We start from the raw sequence: 21,402 nt of genomic DNA on the forward strand, positions 1-21,402 counted from the left end.
GACAATATACTGAGACACACACAATATATACTGAGGCACCATATACTGTGACACACACAATATATACTGAGGCACCATATACTGACACGCACAAAATATAAACTGAGACGCTATATACTGAGACGCACACAATATTAACTGAGACAGTATACTGAGACAATAAACTGAGACACGCGGAATATATACTGAGACGCTACATACTGTGACGCACACAATATATACTGAGACAATTTACTGAGACGCACGCAATATAAACTGTGACGCACGCAATATAAACTGAGACGCACACAAAAAATACTGAGACGCTACATACTGTGACGCACATCATATATACTGAGAAAATATACTGAAAGTATGTGTACTGAGAAACACACTAAGACACACTCAATACAGTGAGGGAAAAATGTATTTGATCCCCTGTTGATTTTGTACGTGATTAGTCTATAATTTTAATGGTAGGTGTATTGTAAGAGTGTGAGACAGAATAACAAAAACGCATTTCAAAAAAGTTATGAATTGATTTGCATGTTAATGAGTGAAATAAGTATTTGACCCCTTCGACTTAGTACTTGGTGGCAAAACCCTTGTTGGCAATCACAGAGGTCAGACGTTTCTTGTAGTTGGCCACCAGGTTTGCACACATCTCAGGAGGGATTTTGTCCCACTCCTCTTTGCAGATCCTCTCCAAGTCATTAAGGTTTCGAGGCTGACGTTTGGCAACTCGAACCTTCAGCTCCCTCCACAGATTTTCTATGGGATTAAGGTCCGGAGACTGGCTAGGCCACTCCAGGACCTTAATGTGCTTCTTCTTGAGCCACTCCTTTGTTGCCTTGGCTGTGTGTTTTGGGTCATTGTCATGCTGGAATACCCATCCACGACCCATTTTCAATGCCCTGGCTGAGGGAAGGAGGTTCTCACCCAAGATTTGACAGTACATGGCCCCGTCCATCGTCCCTTTGATGCGGTGCAGTTGTCCTGTCCCCTTAGCAGAAAAACACCCCCAAAGCATAATGTTTCCACCTCCATGTTTGACGGTGGGGATGGTGTTCTTGGGGTCATTCCTCCTCCTCCAAACACGGCAAGTTGAGTTGATGCCAAAGAGCTCGATTTTGGTCTCATCTGACCACAACACTTTCACCCAGTTCTCCTCTGAATCATTCAGATGTTCATTGGCAAACTTCAGACGGGCCTGTACATGTGCTTTCTTGAGCAGGGGGACCTTGCTGGCGCTGCAGGATTTCAGTCCTTCACGGCGTAGTGTGTTACCATTTGTTTTCTTGGTGACTATGGTCCCAGCTGCCTTGAGATCATTAACAAGATCCTCCCGTGTAGTTCTGGGCTGATTCCTCACCGTTCTCATGATCATTGAAACTCCACGAGGTGAGATCTTGCATGGAGCCCCAGACCGAGGGAGACTGACAGTTATTTTGTGTTTCTTCCATTTGCGAATAATCGCACCAACTGTTGTCACCTTCTCACCAAGCTGCTTGGCGATGGTCTTGTAGCCCATTCCAGCCTTGTGTAGGTCTACGGTCTTGTCCCTGACATCCTTGGACAGCTCTTTGGTCTAGGCCATGGTGGAGAGTTTGGAATCTGATTGATTGATTGCTTCTGTGGACAGGTGTCTTTTATACAGGTAACGAGCTGAGATTAGGAGCTCTCCCTTTAAGTGAGTGCTCCTAATCTCAGCTCGTTACCTGTATAAAAGACACCTGGGAGCCAGAAATCTTGCTGATTGATAGGGGATCAAATTCTTATTTCCCTCATTAACATGCAAATCAATTTATAACTTTTTTGAAATGCGTTTTTCTGGATTTTTTTGGTTGTTATTCTGTCTCTCACTGTTAAAATACACCTACCATTAAAATTATAGACTGATCATTTCTTTGTCAGAGGGCAAACGTACAAAATCAGCAGGGGATCAAATACTTTTTTCCCTCACTGTATATACTAATACGCTATATGCTGAGATTCACACATTATATACTGAGAAGCTATAAACTTCAGACAATATATACTGTGCCAGTATTGCAGTCCTGTGTTCGCTATCTTTTCAAACACTTTTAAATGTCTTACTGCTACAAGCAACTGATCTTGTGTGGCACTTTTGAACCCTACACCAATTTTCAAAATGCAGTGCCATTGCGCCTGGCTACGAAAGGAGACATAACTAGATCAGTTTGTGACTCAGCCATTACAATGTACGAAACTGTGCCTCCTGAAACTAGTTTGGGAACTGGCGGAAGTGTACCTGGGGTATAGTGAAAGCGTCCTGGACTCGAAAGGTCATGCTCAACAGTATACACCTCAACGTGGCCAGTGGAAACTGCATACTTTCATTATGTTCTTCTCCTGGTGAAATGATCATAGATGATCACGTGAGTGTAGAGCTCTGATTGTACCGGTGTCCTCTCAGAGTTGTCACCAGGTGATGCCTAGGAGATGAAAGACAAGAAAAATGAAGAAAAAGCACTTTATATACAATTGTGTGAGATGTTATCTAACTGGTTGCATATTTACATATTTTTTTTAATAATTCTTAAGGTATATTTGTGTAACATAAAGGGAAATACTGAAGTGATCAATTTGTAACAGAACTATAGATAGATCACGTTTACATTGTATATTAGATGCACAATTAGATATGCAGACTTAAAAGACAATATTATATTACGCAGTTTTTTTCCATGCATGGGCCTCATTTTGACAGAAAACTATCATGAATTAATTCATTTCTTTATCAATCCTATTCAGTAACAGGCAATGTGTAATCACTGTCCATAGCAGGTAGTTCTTAAGTTATCAAAAACTTTGTTTGGATTACTGAGACTCGATAGTGCCTCGATATGACCTACTTGAGGGAATTGTGGTTCATATTTAACCTTTTTGAAAAGCAAGGAAATATCAATGAGGGCTGACAATCTGTGAGAAATGTTCACTGATACAGAGTCTGTGTAATGGGTGTCAGCAGATGCACTCTGTCTTGAGGTCAGCAGCACCATTTGTAATTGTTTGAGGAGAAAACAGAAACAAATGGCAATGTAGCCCTACAGAAATCTCCCGGCCCATTTCTGTGCAGGAGAGGACTATTCGCTCACCTTCGGGTCCACATTGAGGATTTTTCGGTCTCTTTTATTCTTGAAAAGCAACCCACTTGAATTCTCTGCGATGATGTGGTAGTTTGGGCTGGGGTTTGATGTGGAAACCTGCATCTCCCAGTTATAGAAACTATAAAAAAACACAAACAAAAAATGAATGAAGTGATTTATATTTGCTTTGAAAAAGATCTGGGTATACAAAGCACGAATCAGCTGCAGAATAAAGCCCAACACTTTGGTAAGAGAATTATTCATGTAACCTAATTAATTAATATATACAGAAATTGGCCCATCACATTAAAAGAATCAACCACAAGAGACTTTTGATCAACAAATTTCAAATTTAACATTACCATACTAGAACACCTGGATTGGTATCAACTGCAAAGTCATGCTTTGAGGGACTTGAAAATCTATTTCTTAGAACTTAAATATAGACAGTTAGAAACTCTAGGTAACATTAGTACTATTTACACATTCCTCAAAGCCATCACACCTCCAATACACATCCTTCAGGAATCAAGGGAGAGAAATGGCGAAGACTGCTTCAATTTAAATTTCCATTTTATTACCCCAAACTTGACCAATCAGAAGTTTGGAGGGAAAGAGATTAGAATCTCTTTGTCTTAAACTTATAAAATCAGAAAATTAAAAATAGCAATTCAGAGTGGAACAACCTGGGAGTGAAAAACCCTAGGAGACGAAATCCAGGAAGATTGGAAGGAACCAAAGTGGAAAACCAGAAAGGAATCAGGACCAGAACTTCTACACCAAAAACCTGGAAACTTGGAAGCCGAGTCCTCAAGTCGATGCAGTCTGACAGCCTTCCCCACTATCGAATGTCTGCATAGCTGAATCTCAGTTAACCACATAGGTAATATATTTTGTGTACTATTCAAGGATTAGGTAAATCACAATTACATAAAACCTGGTTGTGTATGGGATCTAAGTTTTATTTTGTTATTTTACATGTTTTTACATGTTTCGGTCACTCAAGATTACATTAATGGCTTCAAAATTGATATTAAAATTATATATCCGCATTGTTACAAAAGATTGGCTAAGGTAGATGATAATTTTTACCTGTTTATTTACCAATTTATTTACGAAGTAATTTAATTATAATTGAAAGATGAAATTGCATAATTGATAGTTTTCATCTGTTTATTGGGGAAAATATGAAAATATGAAAATGTGTATGTAAAATGATTAATGAATCGGCAGGATTTTGATGCTTAAATTAAAAATCATTGGACATGAAATAAACATATTAGTAATTGTCACTGAAGATATTATGGTATATTAAAATAGCAGTACCTTAAATCAGTTGGTCTTGGCAGAAGTCTCTTCTTTCCACTGAAGTATGGCTCAAATTCTTCAGTTTTAAGTCTGTGGGAGTAGTCTATATACCCAGATATTTCCTGTCCATGAGAGTTTTTGTCCCTGATGAAAATGACAGACTGTAAAGACAGAAATGGAAATACTGTGTAAATAATTAAGCATAGATTACTTCAAAAACTAAATAAAAGCTTGACATCAGTCATTAATAATGGAGATGTAGATATTAAATATACACTATGAATCATAAGGATGAAACATAAGGCATTTTCCCTGTATGTGAACTTTGAATACTTTAAATATAACTATTGGTAAATACATAAAAACACATTGTACCTAATACATTTATATATTTTAAAGAATAACAAAAACAAAGCATTATTTTATAATAATAATAATACTAATAATAATAATAATAATCATCATCATAATCATAATCATAATCATAATCATAATAATAATAATAATAATCATAATAATTAGTCCTTTCAATCCACCATTGTTTTACATTCAAATTCAAACTGAACAACTAAAAATTTAAAAGCCAAGTGTATCCTTGATTTGTGAGGAATGATGTGAGAGATGTGAGGAATGTGTTTAGCAACCAAAAAAGAGGTACAGTCCTACTCTTCAAACGTAAAAGGACTACTTCCTGTCGCTGTGTCAGGGAGGTGCTGCAGCAACCCTCTCAGTCGATCACATGCTGACCAGGGAAACTGTGCCTCCCTGAGCCCCAAATCCTCCGAACAATCACGCCCTGTCAGGGGCTCTGCAGGTGTCTCTGTGTGTCAGCTGGCCTCTGTATATTATTGGTGTGCTGTGCTTTAGGAGGCATCCTGGGCCATCACTAACAACTGTGTAAATTTGTTGGGGTAATGAAAACATGGCCTGTACGACAAGGAATGTTTGAGGTTGGAGTCCTTTTTCTTGGCACGCTCGCCCTAGTTCCTCCTTAGGTATTCCTTGAAGAGGAAAATAAAAAGTAAAAAAAAGAAAAAAAAAAGTTGCTTGTTTGATTTGGAAATGACTTCACACAGCCGTGCTTGTGCAACAGATGCAGCGGTGGAAACCAGATGTGTTGAGGTGCGCCGCTTGTTTAGGATCTACCAGAATTCCACTTCCTCTCGATATCTGATACAGGTTTCTCTTACAGAGACGGTTTATGTGCCCTGAGTCAGGTCAAGGCCAGCTTATAGAAGATTAAGCAGGGTAGATTTGGCTTTAAAAATAACAGATTGCTATGATATTACTTATGCACAAGAACAATGCTTGAAATCTTGATGGCAGATGCGAAGAATTGAGCTCCTTGATTTCCCAGTGTTATGAATCAGATACATGCTATCTCTTTCCCCTAATTTTATGAATTCTGACAATGTTTCAGGTTCTGAACAAGTCTAAATTAACCAATAGAAAGCCAGCATGACACACATGAACACATCACATGCAGAGGCCTGACACAATTGGGATAATATATTCCTGTTCAATGTTTGAGACACTGAGGACTTAGGAGTTCAAGGGGAATGATGCTCAGGCTATATATATATATATTTTTTTTTTTTTTGGAATGTTACTTTTTTATAATAATAATAATTTACTTGTGATCTTACACTGTTAAAAATGTGGACTATTAGTTTTCCAATTGGCTCAACTATGGAAGACCTCCACACAGGGTATATGTGAGGCCCTAAGCTCCAGTGAACCCCTTTTGGCTTTTCAGGCCCCATGAAGCCTTCAGTGTTTTCAGTTGGAACTCCGTCCATCCTCTGGCTGAAGGACAGGCCCTTCAAAGGACCACTGGACATTGTCCTCATCTCTCTCATGCTGGTGTGCAGGCTGCGGCAGTTTTCAAGCCGACTGAATCAAATGGCAGTTAAACTTCACACATCCCTTGTCTTACCTCAGTTCAATGACATTCTCTCAAAGGAAGGGTGTGAACATTTTTCAGAAATGTGTCATTGCAATTCCTTCTTCAAAAGATAGTTTTGTGCACTTCATTAAAAGAACATGCACTGTCTCTCTGATTAGAGTGAGAAATGCAAGATGAGGTGTCATCAGCATAGCCATGCTCCTTATGTTTTGAAAGTGGTCATTCACAATGAAATGGACGTAAGCACGGAAGGGCTCTGAGATGCCGCTCGGATGCCATTGACATAGAAATCCCATATTGTATTGCTCCAGAAGAAGTGAAGTGGTAAGAAGGACTTGACATACAACTCAATGTGAAAGTATAGTCGGATTAACAGACGAGCACTCTGCTCTATACCCAAACTGACTTGAACAGAAGCATTGCTTAGAATGCCTTCTTCAAACTAAATCATTTCATTTTTTTCAGATGAATATGTATGTTAGGAAACATACAGTACATAGGCTAAACTGATCCTCAAGTACACTGTACATCGTATAAAGCTTTAGGTTTGATTTGAAAATAATTGCCAGACAATGCACCAGTGTGCTGAATATAATACATTATTACATATTATATCATATTATGGAAAAAGTTACAGTCTTGTGAATGGATGAGCAACACACAGTCAGAATTTGCAACTGATTACAACTGAGGAATGTATCATTGATTGAGTCCTGAAGTGACAGACATAAATAAACTGATAAAGTCATATATAGAGAGCCGTCTAATTCAAACCAGAAGACAAGTATGCATTTGCTCGTGAGACCTGATAAAACTCCAACGTGTTGAGCACAAGGAGAATTACTGGCAGTTTTTGTTTGAAAAGAACTTAACAGCTGCTGGTGCTAGGCATGAAGCGTGGAGTGTAATTATTTAGTGTTGCGTTTGTTTATTGAAAGGAAATTAAATCAAACGTATGGATAAGCACATACAAGATCAAAACAAAGCACTCTGTGAAAGAGCTGAGAAGGGAGTGGCTCCTTAGGAGAGGAACTGAAGCCTTACTGTGCACAGTATTTACACATTTGTATCTTATTGACGTGCCTAAACACAGGGTATAACTTGTTAGGTTCATAATGGAATTGGCTAAATATCATTGGGGAATCCCATTACGTAGCCAATGAAGTGCTGTAATAATGTACTCACAGTCATTTTCCCACTGCGGTTGGCCTCCTCTCGCTCTGCCAGGGCTTTCAGGAAGTTATCTTTTAATTCTTTTCCTGCACTTGCCAGTGGCCTGGAAAAGACAATATTCAAACAATATGAAATATATCATAAAACCTTTTACAATCACACACAGCAGCACACTGTTTTCCTTGTATTATCACTTGTTGGCAATTATTATGATTCATTGGAACTCAGTGGGTCTCACTTGGTAGATATTGAAAGTCACTGCAGTGTAGCTATAGTGCATGAGTTTTACCCCCTCTAGGTTTTAGCGCTGCTTATTCCACTCAACAAATATGCATAATGGACGAAATTGTATGTCCTGTATTTGTTAGGAGGGAGTTCTGATTCCATCCTGTCAATTTAGTTTGGTCTCCTATCACCAAGACCTCTTGTGCTGACAGCAGCCACATCACATAAGTACACGTGTTATACAATGGACACAGCATTGCAACAGTCTTATCAGAACCCTGCCTATGAGCATGTTGTTTTCACTGGCCCTTAGCTCAATGAAATTGAAGGTTTAAGGAGCCAAGGTCTCGATAACTTGAGACTCGTTTGGAAGGAAAATCTTTACAATAGTTTAATTTTCAATGATTAAAGATTATAAACGATACAGCATTTTAATCTAGCTTTAAATAAATCCATTGTGAGATCCATCTTTCAAGGAAAAAATGCTTGTCTTATATGCTATGTCTAATATTATCTAAATAACCTAAATATTACATTTGAAAATGGTGAATTGAGAATCCTTAATTCACCCACATTAGGTCAATTCCAAGCACCGAACTGGGTATTGGATATCTTCTGAATTTAAAGACTAGGGGCCAGATTAAATCACAATTTTGACCCAACCGCTAACACAAAACTACAGAACTGTACTCAGTTGCAACTTCATTTTTAGTAAGATGCCACTTTCTTCTAATCATAAATGTAACCGCTATGATGAACAGGTTTGTAGTTTGCCATTAGTGAGTGGGTCAAAGTTATTTAATCCGGCCCTAGGAAGGAACAACTTTTAAAAAGACAAAGGGTTCATATAATTAAGTAATCCAGATATGAACAAAATGATCTGATTTAAAAAAATGAATCTTTTAAGCTTACTTTGGCTGGTTTCTTTTCAAGGCCTCTGCAGCTGCTTTTCTTGTCTCGAATTCTTCCCTTGTCAGGATCACTCTGCTTCCCCTGTAGCCCAGCTCCACCAGCTGGCAGGCCAACTCCTCATCCTTAAGGAGCAATAAAAAAGATCTGGTGAGCTGGGAGAATTGGAACTGAAGGTGTAATACTCAGAAGAAACCTTTTTTTTTCACATAACACTTAGCACAAGCCGTGTTAAACAAGGGTATCGCTAGGTAATTAAATGGGGGAACAAAAGCAATGTTTTCCTACAAAGGAGGTCTTGTGCGAAAGATACATACATGAGACAGGGCTAGCAAACCATAAGTATGACATGATATGCTAAATATATAACCGTGTGGGCAGTCCAGTGGCTTGGAGGATCAAGGGTTCTGCCACATGTCCTAAGTTAGACAAGTTTTCATACAACTTTCAACATCCTGACCACTGAGTGAAAATATCTCTTTCAAAAAGCAAGATAACTTAAATGTGGTGCATTGGTTGCAAAACCCAGACAATGCATCAGCTTTTTTTTTTTAATTCAAAAAATAAAAGGGGTCAGCTCTGTTGGAAATGTCTGGCAAGGACTTCACATGACACATGTTTTATGAGCGACGGATCCGGACACTTTGCTAATCAGAGTCAGTTCTGAAGTAGCAGAGTTTTGGGTGTGACTATTGGACAGGCAGGAGAGAGGGAGTGAGGCAGCATCATTAGTGACTTATGGCCTGTAAGGTCTTGAGAGCAGCACTGTCCTCCCCTTGTTCAGCTTGGTTCCATCACATCTGTATTTATTGGTCATTGAGCGAGAGCTGCTTCTTCCTATTTGTCCTAATTAATGGGCAATATGTCCATCTAGTGGTAGTATTGTATATTGCTAGAGGTCAATAAAATAAAGGGAAAAATAAATCAAAACAAATGGTGTATCTAAGGCAACAACACGATAGATACAGTGCATTTGTAAAGCAAACAGATCTTTCTAGGAAGTAAATGAAATATGTTTATACAACTGATGGTGAAACATTATTGCTTTTTATAGACAAGGGTCGGATTCAAGGTCGGATTAAGCCACCCAGGGGCCCAACTCAAAAATCTGAGCCCCACCCCCCTCCGTCATGTAAACGTAAAAATGCTCTAAATTTAAAAAAATGAAGGATATGTAATAAAAATGACAAATGGATGATATTACAAGTTTATTGTTCTTAATATAGGTTGGTAATAGACTTCAGTATGGTTTTTTGATAATAATACATTGAACTTGTATTAAGAACTAATAGTACATATGGAAAAAAAAAAAACACACACACAAAGACTAAAGTAAATCCAAGTCATCAATGTCAAAGAGAAGAGTAAGAAATACATGATCTGACTTCCAGCAACAGTGAGCACAAAACATGTATCTTATTTATAAACAGCTTCTTATTAGATTGCACTATTTATTGATGACAACATCTGAAGTAAAACAAAGAACTGACAAAGGCAACAATCATCCATTACAAATTTGGGGGATTTTTACGAACCCAGGGGGAAATGTGGGGGCAACATTTGAATGGGGAAATGTTGGGGGATAATATTTTGAACCTGGGGGAATTTAGGGGTTTGGCACAGTTGAATCCCCCGCCCCGGACCTCACTTCACCAGCACCACCTCCCCCTGGACCTCACTTCTCCAGACCACTGTGTGTGTTCAGGCCAACGGTAATGCTATTTTCTATTCATTCTATAATAATCACTTTTTAAATATTTTTTTAATTAAACTGTACTTTGCATTATTCCCATTCCAGGAAACATTATATTTTAACTTCTTCAAATAATACTATTTTCAACACGAGAGGCCTCTTAACTAAAGTACAAGTTTGGGACATTAAATGTTTTTTTTTTATTTGTATTTTTGTTCTGGGAGTCAGAAGGCTTTGTAGAAGGCTATCTAGCCTACAATGCAAAAGAGTCTCTGACTGGAGTCACATCAAACTATTTCGGGTCAGAAGCCTTCAATTTAATACTGAGCAGATGTTCTATTATCTTTTCCCAAAGTCTGTTTCTCCAATCATTTTCAAAACACTGGATGACAGACAAGGAACTGTAATGTTGCATTCTTATCACAATAGCTCTGCAAGTAAACAAATGGTTGGTGGAGTACAAAGTGGCAAAATCTGAACAAAATAATGAAAAAAAATAATAATGATGAATTCCTACCAAGGCCCAGACGGGGGAAAATCCTATTGCCTCAATAGCAAAATATATACAATAAACAAACCATCAAACATAATAATAATTATAAGATTAAAATAAGTTATGAAAATGAAGCAATAGCCAGTCAAACAATCATGAACTGTAAGCTTAAAACTTCAGCATTCATGAATTCATCCATTCTGTTTTTCTAAAGAAGTGTGTAAGGGAAATGGCTGAAACAAATCTACATTTTGAAAAGTAAATTATTAGTAGGCTGTTGGCTATTCCCAACTTTAACTAATTTAATCAATGTATTAAAGAGATGGGGCCATGGTACACTGCTTACAATTGCATGATAACAAAAATATATTAACCACAACAGTTATAATGCATGAGTTTGTTTAAAAAAATGAAATTCACTTCATACTTCTAGCACAGAAAAAAATAAGTTGATGATTTTATTTTTAAATTGCAGTTAGGTTTTTAAGAGATTATATACTCAGTATGACTGTTAAACTGTTGTTTTAAATAAATGTAATTAGAATCATATGTAAAAAGAGAAATTTCATATTTTATTGTATCATACCCCGCCCCTAAACACACACACGTTTGTATAAACCGCACAGAAAAGTTTGTAATTCATACTTTAAAACACCCACTTCCCAAATGTTTTTTTTTATTAATAAAAGACAGAAGCACATTTATTTTAAATCAACCTATAACTTTCAGTAGCTGCCAATATGTCCCCCCAAAGGATAAATTGCCAATAAAACAAATCTGATTAGTCTGGTGCAAATCAAAACTTTGACCCACATGCCAAAAGCAAATTACAATCACAATACCTAAGGCAGACTTTTTCTGACATACTAACTGACGCATACGTGTTTTCAAGGACAGAGTTTATGTAATCTGTGACTGGCAGTTGGGGGTTGAATATTTTATTTATGTTGTAGCATACTTTTGGTGAGCATCAGTATTCTAGGAAATAAAATATGTATTCTAGCATGGGGGTTATATTGCTAATTAGGTCCAATTCCCCTTGAATCTGCTCACCAAGCACAATTAAATGACTAGTGCGGCATCTAGCGGCCACACTACGACATGCAGTGTGCAATAACCAATCCGTCATTAATGTAAAAATCAAATAAAACACCAGGATGACACTTAAGAAAGAAAATATAACAAGTACGACTATAAGTAACCTTGCGAAAAAGAACCATTTAAACTCAAAGAACTGTGAAAAACGAAAAAAACGTTACCTCTAAATAAAACATATCCTGTGGTGTGATGTGGGAGCGAATATAATCCTGGTAGGTGTGACATTCGGACACCATATCATCGTGAAATGTGCCAGGGCTATCCTCCTGCATTGTAATGCCGGCTCCGTCCGTCTTCGCTGTCTGAGGTGAGCCGAGTCCGACAGAAGCGCACAGTGACGTAGTGACACGTCACACAACAATGGAAGTCACTGTCATCGTTGCCAAGGAGATCGACAGTATTGAACATCCACAAATAACCAATGCCCACGGAGCTAGAAGAGAGTACCTATCTAAAAAATACAACTGTGTTATCATATTAGTGTGTATTTTTAGGCTTTTAATTAGTAGTACGTTAGATTAGTAGAATCATTGTATTGGGTTCATAAAACAATTCAAAGAATACAAAAATGTACAGCTGTGTGAACACATTACTATAAAAAGTACTCAATAGGAAAGTAGTCAGTGCTACATTTCACATACAGATATATACTACTGAAGAAGAGAAACACTCGAAGAGCGCGCATCTATTTCTCTGTGCAGAACTGCGCTTCACGCCAGACCAAATATAGCGGTGTCCTTCTTCTACTTTACTGTTGAGTCGCTTTCGGCTCACCACCCCCTCTTGAGAGAAATGTAATTAAAAAGTTTATTTTTTCCCTAACGAAACCTGCCCAATATATTATCTGAAATGTCCAAACTCCCATATGACAGTTATTTACAATTGCAAACAGGTGATTAAACGTAGTCTTTGAAGAAAACCTGGGGGGGAAACAATAATAAGAATAATTGCATTCTTACATGTGCAATAATTATAATGCATGGGTTTTATACCATATTTCCTAAGATACATTTGAGATTTGGATTAGATATAACATGTGAATGAACAGCAAACAAGCTGAACTATGTCCATGTCGTACTGTAATGGAAACCCAATTGAGTCTACACGTCTTAAAATGGGAAAGTGAATGCAACAGACAATGAGGAAGTGCAGTTTTGAAGGACTAGGCGAATAAATAATTGTTAGGCTTTGTGAGGCTCGTCTCTATACGTTTTGCACTATAAGGCAAATGCATGTTATTTAATGTTATGCAAAGGTAATCTGCAACACAGTTCCTGCCAGTATAGTAGTCGATATTGATCCAATCTGCGTATCATATTGCACCTATGAGATTGTGGTAACTCTATATTTCCCACAGTTCAGTGTGGAGAATATTACTTGGAAGCAAGTGTCTTAGCTTCTCTAAGATAAATAAAGCTTAAAAAAGAAAAAGAAGCTCCACATATGATCAATAATTAATGCCACATACTACAACTTTTAATATTAAAATAAAAAAATATGTTGTTATAAATGAAGGTTTCACTTCACTGAAACACACTTTGTATTACTTTGTCTTACTCAGGTAATATTTTTATAAATGGCTTACCAGTAATATATAATATATAATTTATTTATATATTTTAATGTTTACTATTAGAGAGGTGCTTTAATAATCTTTTTATGTGGATCAGTAGGCATTTTAGAATTATTCTGTGCTGAAAGACTGACCTGCTGTGGATGTAACAACATTTGCAGAGTAAGGGCACCTATACCAACACAGACTCAATGTGAAAGAATGCATCTTTAACCATAGCATAATATTTCATTTTAGATGGAAACATTGGTCTACCTAAATCAAGCCATCAGACAAAAGAGCTGGCAGTAGAGTAGAACAAGTTTTCAATCCTGAAGAATTAAAATTCAAAATACATATCTGCTTTAGACTGTTTGATTGGTATGAACATCCTAACAAAAAACAAAAACATAATTATTTGGCCAACAGCTGAAATAAGGAGAAAAAAAACAATAGCAATTAATGAACATGCACAAGTGTTTTGTTAATAACTAAATGAGTGGTAATAAAATGCCAATATTTTTGGATGGAGCATCAATGCAATCGCTGTATTAGGTATAAACTAAAAAGCAGCAAAGTTCTTACAATATATTTGGTGGGGCAAATTGATCCATGCAATCAGGTTAGTGGGACAGTGATAACTAACCCAATGGTATATTTGTAACAAGATTTCAATTTTAAAAGTCGAGGGGCCGAGTATATTATTTATTTATTGACAGTATTTATTATACTATTTTGTGACATTTTAAAATTTGTATAGGTATTGCAAGATGAAAGCTCTGAATTTACCAATGAAAATCCCAAATGAATCAACTTCATTGCAAACATAATCAATTTGGCAAACAATAATCTGACTGCTGAAGTACCCTGCATAGCTGTCGACTCGATTTTAAGGAAACGGTTTTCATTCTGTCTTTTCGACTTGTTTTCTGTACTCTCTGTAACAATAAAACTGCGCTTGTGTAATGTTGTAAATATGAAGTATTGTATTATGGTTCTTGTGCACCCTGGAAGAAACACCATGGAAAAAGGCTTCAGCCAAATTTGTAAATAAAACAACTCTCAAGACAAACTCAAGAGTATATTAAAATGTCAGTTGATCCGTGACTCGCAGTGCTGAGGTTTCACATGTGCTAGTTTTAATGTCTTTAAAGCTTGTGACAGTCGCAGAGAAGTGGATATATCAGCCTATTATAAATTCAGTGGTTTGGTTCATTAATGTGCACGATCCTTTCTTCATGTAACAGAAACCCAAACACTGATCTGATGGAAAAATTAAGTATAGAAGAGTAATCTACATTTGTACATGCCCTAAACCAGTCCCGGAGGACCCCCTATCCTGCTGTTTGTTGTTCCAATCGAGCTGTTAATTGCTTAATTGGTTCCTTAATTGAACTAACAGCAATATAAGGCTTAATTATATAATTAAGAGCTCGGATGGAACAAAAACCAGCAGGGCAGCGGGTACTCCTGCACTAACATGACATACAACCGAAGACGCAGATGCACACCCAATCTAACTCTACTTTTCAGTGTCAAGCTGTGAGCCGCCCCGACAAAACTGGTATTAAGGGCCCGCCCACTCAATGCTTATTACAGGGTTAATTAGGTCAGACTTCCCTGTGCCATAATAAAGGGTTAATTATTATGAGAACCCAAGCGGTTTGGCCAGGTGACGTTTTGTTACTAAGGTTAGTTGAACTCAAGATGGCGTCTGTGTGGTTTAACGTAAACAAGACAACCTGCGCAAAACAGCCCTGCGCGCCAGCGTGGCCACGCCCCTTCCCTCACACTGACAGCGGCGGCCCCGAGAAAAAGCAACACAAAAGAAAGGATTTAAAACTCAAGGGAGAAAAACAGCAAAGTCCCTTGAGTCAGATGCAACAACATGTAGGAAGCTAACCGTTCGGTAGTAGTGCAGCTATGCCAGCAACGTCCATGCCGAAGAGGACGCAGGTGTTACGACGAGTGCAGTGACCACTAGGATCCCTGCGACCAGGTGGGTGTGCGCATGCGCTGTCTGCCTACGGGAGCGCGTCTTTGTCAATAGCGCATGCGCACTGCTGCAAACAGCGACATTAGCGCTTCTGCACGGAGCAGGGCTGTCTGCGATTGTGCGTGCTCAATGGATGTATCAAAACAACAGCAACTATACAGATTGTTTCTTGGGATGTGTATGCATTAGTTAAACTTACTATAGGATGTAAGTATATGTACTCTTACTGTGTTATCGAACTTTATAGTTAAAGTTGCACTTCTTAGTACTGAAGTTATTCTGTGTTTGATCTGCTCTTACTGTAAAATATATCTTTTGTGTAAGTCGCCCCGGGTAAGGGTATGTATCTGCTAATTAAAAAAGAGAACCTAATGTAGGTAATTACATTAAGTCTTGTGCGATGTAGGCGTATGTTTCACAGACCACAACACACGCATTGAGGCACTCTCGTTTATATTCATCTCTTATTACTACACAAGTAATACCACTTGTAAACGTATGCAGACATAAATGCAGTACGATCTTCCACATGTTTATTTGCTTACTTATTTGTAAATAATTACTTACAGCTTTTCACAACTATCACACACACAGGTGAAGCAATAACAGAGACGTGGAACTTTAAAGGATTATAATGGTCAGTTATTTGCCATCTTGGGCACACTCAACCATTTTTGTGACTCTGGTGTAAATTTTGGTGTGTAAGTTTTGGTGACCCCTTGCTTAGTGACAGTAAATACACACCAGAGTCACAAAAGTGGTTGAGTGTGCAGGTTGGAGGGGGACACGCCAGCAGTAAAGGTTTGGGCTTTTTTTGGAGAACTCCTGCTTGATGTACAGGGGGGTCACCATTGCCCAGTGGCTGTAAAAAACTGTGCCCCTTGGGGAAAAAAGTTAACTCTAAGTAAGTAAAATAAAGCCAGAACCTTTTCGACTCATTTCAGTACTTAACTTTTAAGACAAGTACAGATTGGCAGACACTCTGTCACTTGCATTTATTTAGGCATGAAAGTAATCCTATTGGGCATTTAGAAACATGAACAGTCTGTTTTTAGGCTGGCAAGGTTTCAATAAATACAAAGTTAAGTTTAATAGTGTTCTTCATAACATGCGGTTGTGTTCCTTGGCCAATGTATTTTGCCCCTTTGAAGATAAGCAGAAGTATAAAATGAAACTGATTGCCTTTGTAAATAATTGAATGAAACCAATAATTGTCTGCTGAAAATACATTAAATGTATTTTTAATAATATAAAATCGCGAATACAAGGCCAAAAATGGGAAGGGAAATGTCAGATATGCTTTCACTAATAAATATTGAATGTGGCTTATTTGTAGGCCACTCAAATATAATGACTTTCTGTAATGTTTATTTATTTATTCATGTTTTTTTTTTTTTTAGTATTTCAATTATTTTGTGTGTGGATGAAATATAGAAATTCTGTATGCAACATAACGTAAAGTTATTTTACCCTTAACATCTTTCATTTAATTCCTTTGAGATCTTAATCACTTTTTTAAAGACATCCCAGTGGTTGGGATAAGTCACAGATGGGGATACATTTATAATTTGTGCCATTTCTACAGAAACTGCACATCATCAAACTGAGGAACCGATTTATTGTTGAAAATAAGACAGAGAAACATACAAGGTATAGTAATGTATACTAAACTAAACTAAAAACTGAAAATGTGAAACTGACAGATCAGCTGATCAGATGAGCCAGTTCAGGGCAGTACAGGCACATTAAGTTAAAGTGTCTAAAAAGTATTGTGATTTTGTAAAAGAGACGCAATTAAAAGTCAATCTGAAGAGGTTGAATTCTATAATCAAACACAACGTTAATATGTTTAACAGTCCAGAAAGTGGATACCTGACACACCTGATATAAATGGTTTGCAGAGAGTTTATTCAATTAACCAAATGGTGATTTTGAAGACTACTTATTTTTAGCCTTTTCAGAACATGCTGACATTTGCTTCATTTCTGGTAGTCCTGTTAGCCAAAGTAGCCTTTCATCACGGTGAGCTGTTCGTTTCACAAAGGCTGGTCAGTCTTTTAACTATTCTAAAGCATTTGAATGGTGTATATTAGAATGGGAAAAAAATGGCTCAAATGACTTCCCTGCTCAACCTCTCCCCACAGCCTTGCAGAACTGCCCTGTGTGTATGTGGTTTATTTGTTGTCGTTGTTGTTTTTACCTTGTGTTTGTTCATTGGCTGACTTAGGGAGTTCATAAAGGTTAAACTAGGATAGCAACCTGAGAAGAAACTTCATTCCACTCAGGGGAACTGGTGTACTAAAAAGAGACTATACTGGCTCAATGGCCCCTTCACATTCACAGCTTTTTGTATTCTTCTGACAGCTGACTATCTTTGCTATCAACTGATACTTTTCCAACAATATACTCTTGACCTGGACAAGCTGTAACAGTCACATATGGGAATATATGCTGAAACATTGAGATTACACTTAGAGGGCATTGCAGAGATTTAATTGAACACATTGAGGTCCATATTATACCTACAGATGCACAAAATATGCATTAAAAAATGTGATTGCAGCTACAATTATGTTATTGGTTAAATCATGTTTTTACTCCTTGTGAGGAGCATTACTACTGTTACTACTACTACCACTACTACTATTATGAATAATACTTTGATTTAAGATACTTGTAAAAATTTAATTGAATGAAAAATGTTATGGATTATTTTTTAAAGAGTTTAAAGTGAATATTAGTCCACATTGGACTCAGAGCTGTCACAACCTAGCAGTACTTCAAATAATTATAATGGAAATTAGAGTGATAATGATAATAGTAATAATCATTAGTATTATATAGGAATATGTAATTTATGTAAGTTTTAAAAATCATTTTTAAATATTTGGGGAATGAGTATATATGAGGCCCACCAAATAACACAGGGTTACTGAATTGGCCCTGCTCAATATTTTAGTGGGGAACTCTGGTCTAGTTGATATCTGAAGATATTATATCATTAAGAAATGTGTCTTTTGTGAGACCTCTTGGGGGCAGCAGAGAGCTCTACTGTAGTGTTCGGCTTTCTCCCTGTCTTCTGCATGGAGCTGGGAATGAACAGGATATATGTTTATGTATAGAGAGGCTTTCCACCCTGGTCCTTCCCAGGGTCTGTGTGTGCTCAATGGCTTTAATGCTGCTTTCTTTAAACTCTGTTCCCTGCAGGACTGTGCCCTCCCTGCCCATTTCTTCAGCACTGGAGAATGTGTTGATGAAGGTGATGTGGGTTGAGTGTGCATTCCGTCCTGTGCTGGTTTAGAGTTGAACTGTTGAATCGGCTAACTTAAAACTTGTTAAGTCATGAGGGATGCCTAACCTAAAAATGTTCTGTTGAAAAATGGCATAAGGTTGTTATCTCCAGACAGGGATTATCTATGCTTTTCCAGAATATCTGCTCCAAGTGTATTTTCTTCTCTATTTTCAAAACCACATGTATTGATAAAGTTTTTATGGAATTACATCAGCTCCATTTTAAGCTTAAATATTTAGCAAGAATATATATATAGCTCCATGTTTAGCAAGAATATATATATATATATATATATATATATATATATATATATATATATATATTCTTGCTAAACACAAAATGACCACCTGACATATACTTTGTTAGGATTCAAGTGTCAAACATCAAGGAGGCGAGGTTTTACTAGATTTGTATTCCTTTACAAATAACATTGGTTTCTCAGCAACCTTGGTTGAACATTACTTAACTACACTTTCACAATAATAGTACTGGCTTGAAGACTGTAAAACTCTTTGTATTTCTAGATGTAGGCTATTTATTTATTTAATTAATTTGTATTTATCCAGTATTATTAAACTGGTAGTATACTTTGTTATTTAGTGATATATAATCTATTCACTGTAATGTTTCACTTTATGGATATTCTATCACCTCATAAATAGGACTATAAGAAATGTTTCAAATGAATTGATTGAAATGCAATTACATTTTCAGTGAGCTAAACTGCAGATGACTGGTGTAGCTTACTTATTCATACAATTATGATGATTAAATTGACATACTCAATTAAGTTATTTGCATATCAATTATGTAATATTCTCTACAAAAGATTGCAAATCAGGAGGAATGAAATTGTGGTATGTATGAATAAATTGGCATTTATTTAGACAGCTATTTAAAAACACTGAAACACAGTGATGGAAAAGCCAGTGTAATTGTGACAAAGCATCCGTCTCTGATAAAGAGAAATGGGGTTGAGGATTTAATCATGTGTTGTTTTGTCAAGTCATAAGATCATGTCTTTGTCTTTGTTCATAATGATGTTCTCCCAAGAATCACGTGCAGTAAATTAATGCACTAACTTACTAAAAGGTTTGTTTCTGAAGTTTTGTTTACAGAATAAACATTGCCTTTTTAATTTAATGTGCTGTATAAACCAGTGTTTATTCAAAACAGTTTAATGTGCTATCACATTCCTACTATTAAACCTGCCAGAAATAGCTTTTGAGCTTTGGATAACAACCACAAATTTTACATGAAATCCCTCTATTCCAAATGGCTGGATTAGTTCTCCTGTCCACTTTCTCTGTGTGTAAGGGAGGGGGATGTAGGATTTCAATGAGAAATCAAAGCAAACCATATTAACCACTACTGTATGCCTTTTCTCACAATCCCTTCAGGCACAATAAATGCTCATTATGATTTGATATCCAGCAACATGCAGATGGTTCCCATGGGCCCTGTGGATTAATGAAGAGTTTTATTTAAAATGTTTTTTGTGAATTGTTTGTTAGATTAGTCAGTTCACTTGGCAGTATGCTTCACTGAACCTTTATTAACTTTAATTGACTGCGGCTGGTAAAGTGCAGATAAAATATCCTTTTGGAATTTCAATTCAGCATGTTTTCTTCTTATGAAGGGGGAATGTAACATTTGAAATTAATGTATCTGAAAATAATAGGGAACGTAACATAAATCTCCTCGCTTTCCATATTGTTCTTGTGAATGGTAGCATGTAAAACATAATTAGAAGTGTTTTCTGAATGGCAACACATTTAATGAAACATTCATACTATTTAGATTAGATTAGTATTTGGTTCACTAACTGTTTAAGTTTGAAAAGGAAAGACTGATTGCAATACAGCAGGCATTGCTACTTCAGTCAGTCATCAAAGACATCATGTTTTCAGTTCTTTAAATTGAGGAATATTCAACACTAATCTATGGCAAGCTATTTTTGTAACACTTTATTTGAAGACTACTTCATTTTTTTTATATTACACAAATAATTGTGTGGACAGATACAATGGACAAGGTGGTCAAAAGTGTTTTAATAACAACACTGGGTCACTTTTGTTTTTACCTACAAGATGACGTCTCCATTTCAACCAATTTTATGTATACTCAACACTATTTTTTCAGGGCATTGTAAGCTTAAATATTGAGTATGAAAATGAAATCTCAATTAATTAAATTATGATCTAAATATATACATAAACACTGCTAAATCCTCATAGTGTAAACTGATACCTCTCTCCTCGAGTATTTATTTACATAGTATTCACAATGTACACTACTTGGTCATATTCTTACCAGCTAGTGCAGTTTCTCTCTTGGCAGATATTGTTACATGGATGCCCTCTACTCTAGTTCAAAGGATGTGCATAGAGGCTGATAACAGCTATGACAGCCTTTTGGCAATGCGGTAACAAGCAGGCCTGCAGTGCTGTTGATTGGAGTCAGCATTTCCATCCCAGATTGACTTTCTCCTCAATATTGTACTTTCAGTGTATTGCCTTGAATGAGTTATCTCCCTTAATATACACATTTGGCCAAGGACAAATGTTATTAATGTTGTCAGTAGACTAGATTGCACAGACCTGGGTAACTCAATTCACACATGGGTCACATTTGGAGACCTTGTGGCTTCAGGGTGGTGGACTGTTTA

General features: G+C 36.9%; 1 protein-coding gene across 1 annotated transcript; it reads right to left on the minus strand.

Moving 5' to 3' along the window:
• Positions 1–1,912: 1,912 nt before the first annotated feature.
• On the minus strand, positions 1,913–12,212 carry LOC136755235 (cilia- and flagella-associated protein 299). The gene is made up of 6 exons (XM_066711715.1): positions 12,056–12,212; positions 8,614–8,735; positions 7,489–7,579; positions 4,416–4,558; positions 3,099–3,228; positions 1,913–2,435 (listed from the first exon to the last, which is right to left on the minus strand). The coding sequence occupies exons 1-6, from the start codon at positions 12,164–12,166 to the stop codon at positions 2,340–2,342; spliced, it is 693 nt and encodes a 230-aa protein (XP_066567812.1). The 5' UTR covers positions 12,167–12,212; the 3' UTR covers positions 1,913–2,339.
• Between the last annotated feature and the right edge of the window lie 9,190 nt (positions 12,213–21,402).

The sequence above is a fragment of the Amia ocellicauda genome, chromosome 8, assembly GCF_036373705.1.
Source record: "Amia ocellicauda isolate fAmiCal2 chromosome 8, fAmiCal2.hap1, whole genome shotgun sequence".
Lineage (NCBI taxonomy): Eukaryota > Metazoa > Chordata > Actinopteri > Amiiformes > Amiidae > Amia > Amia ocellicauda.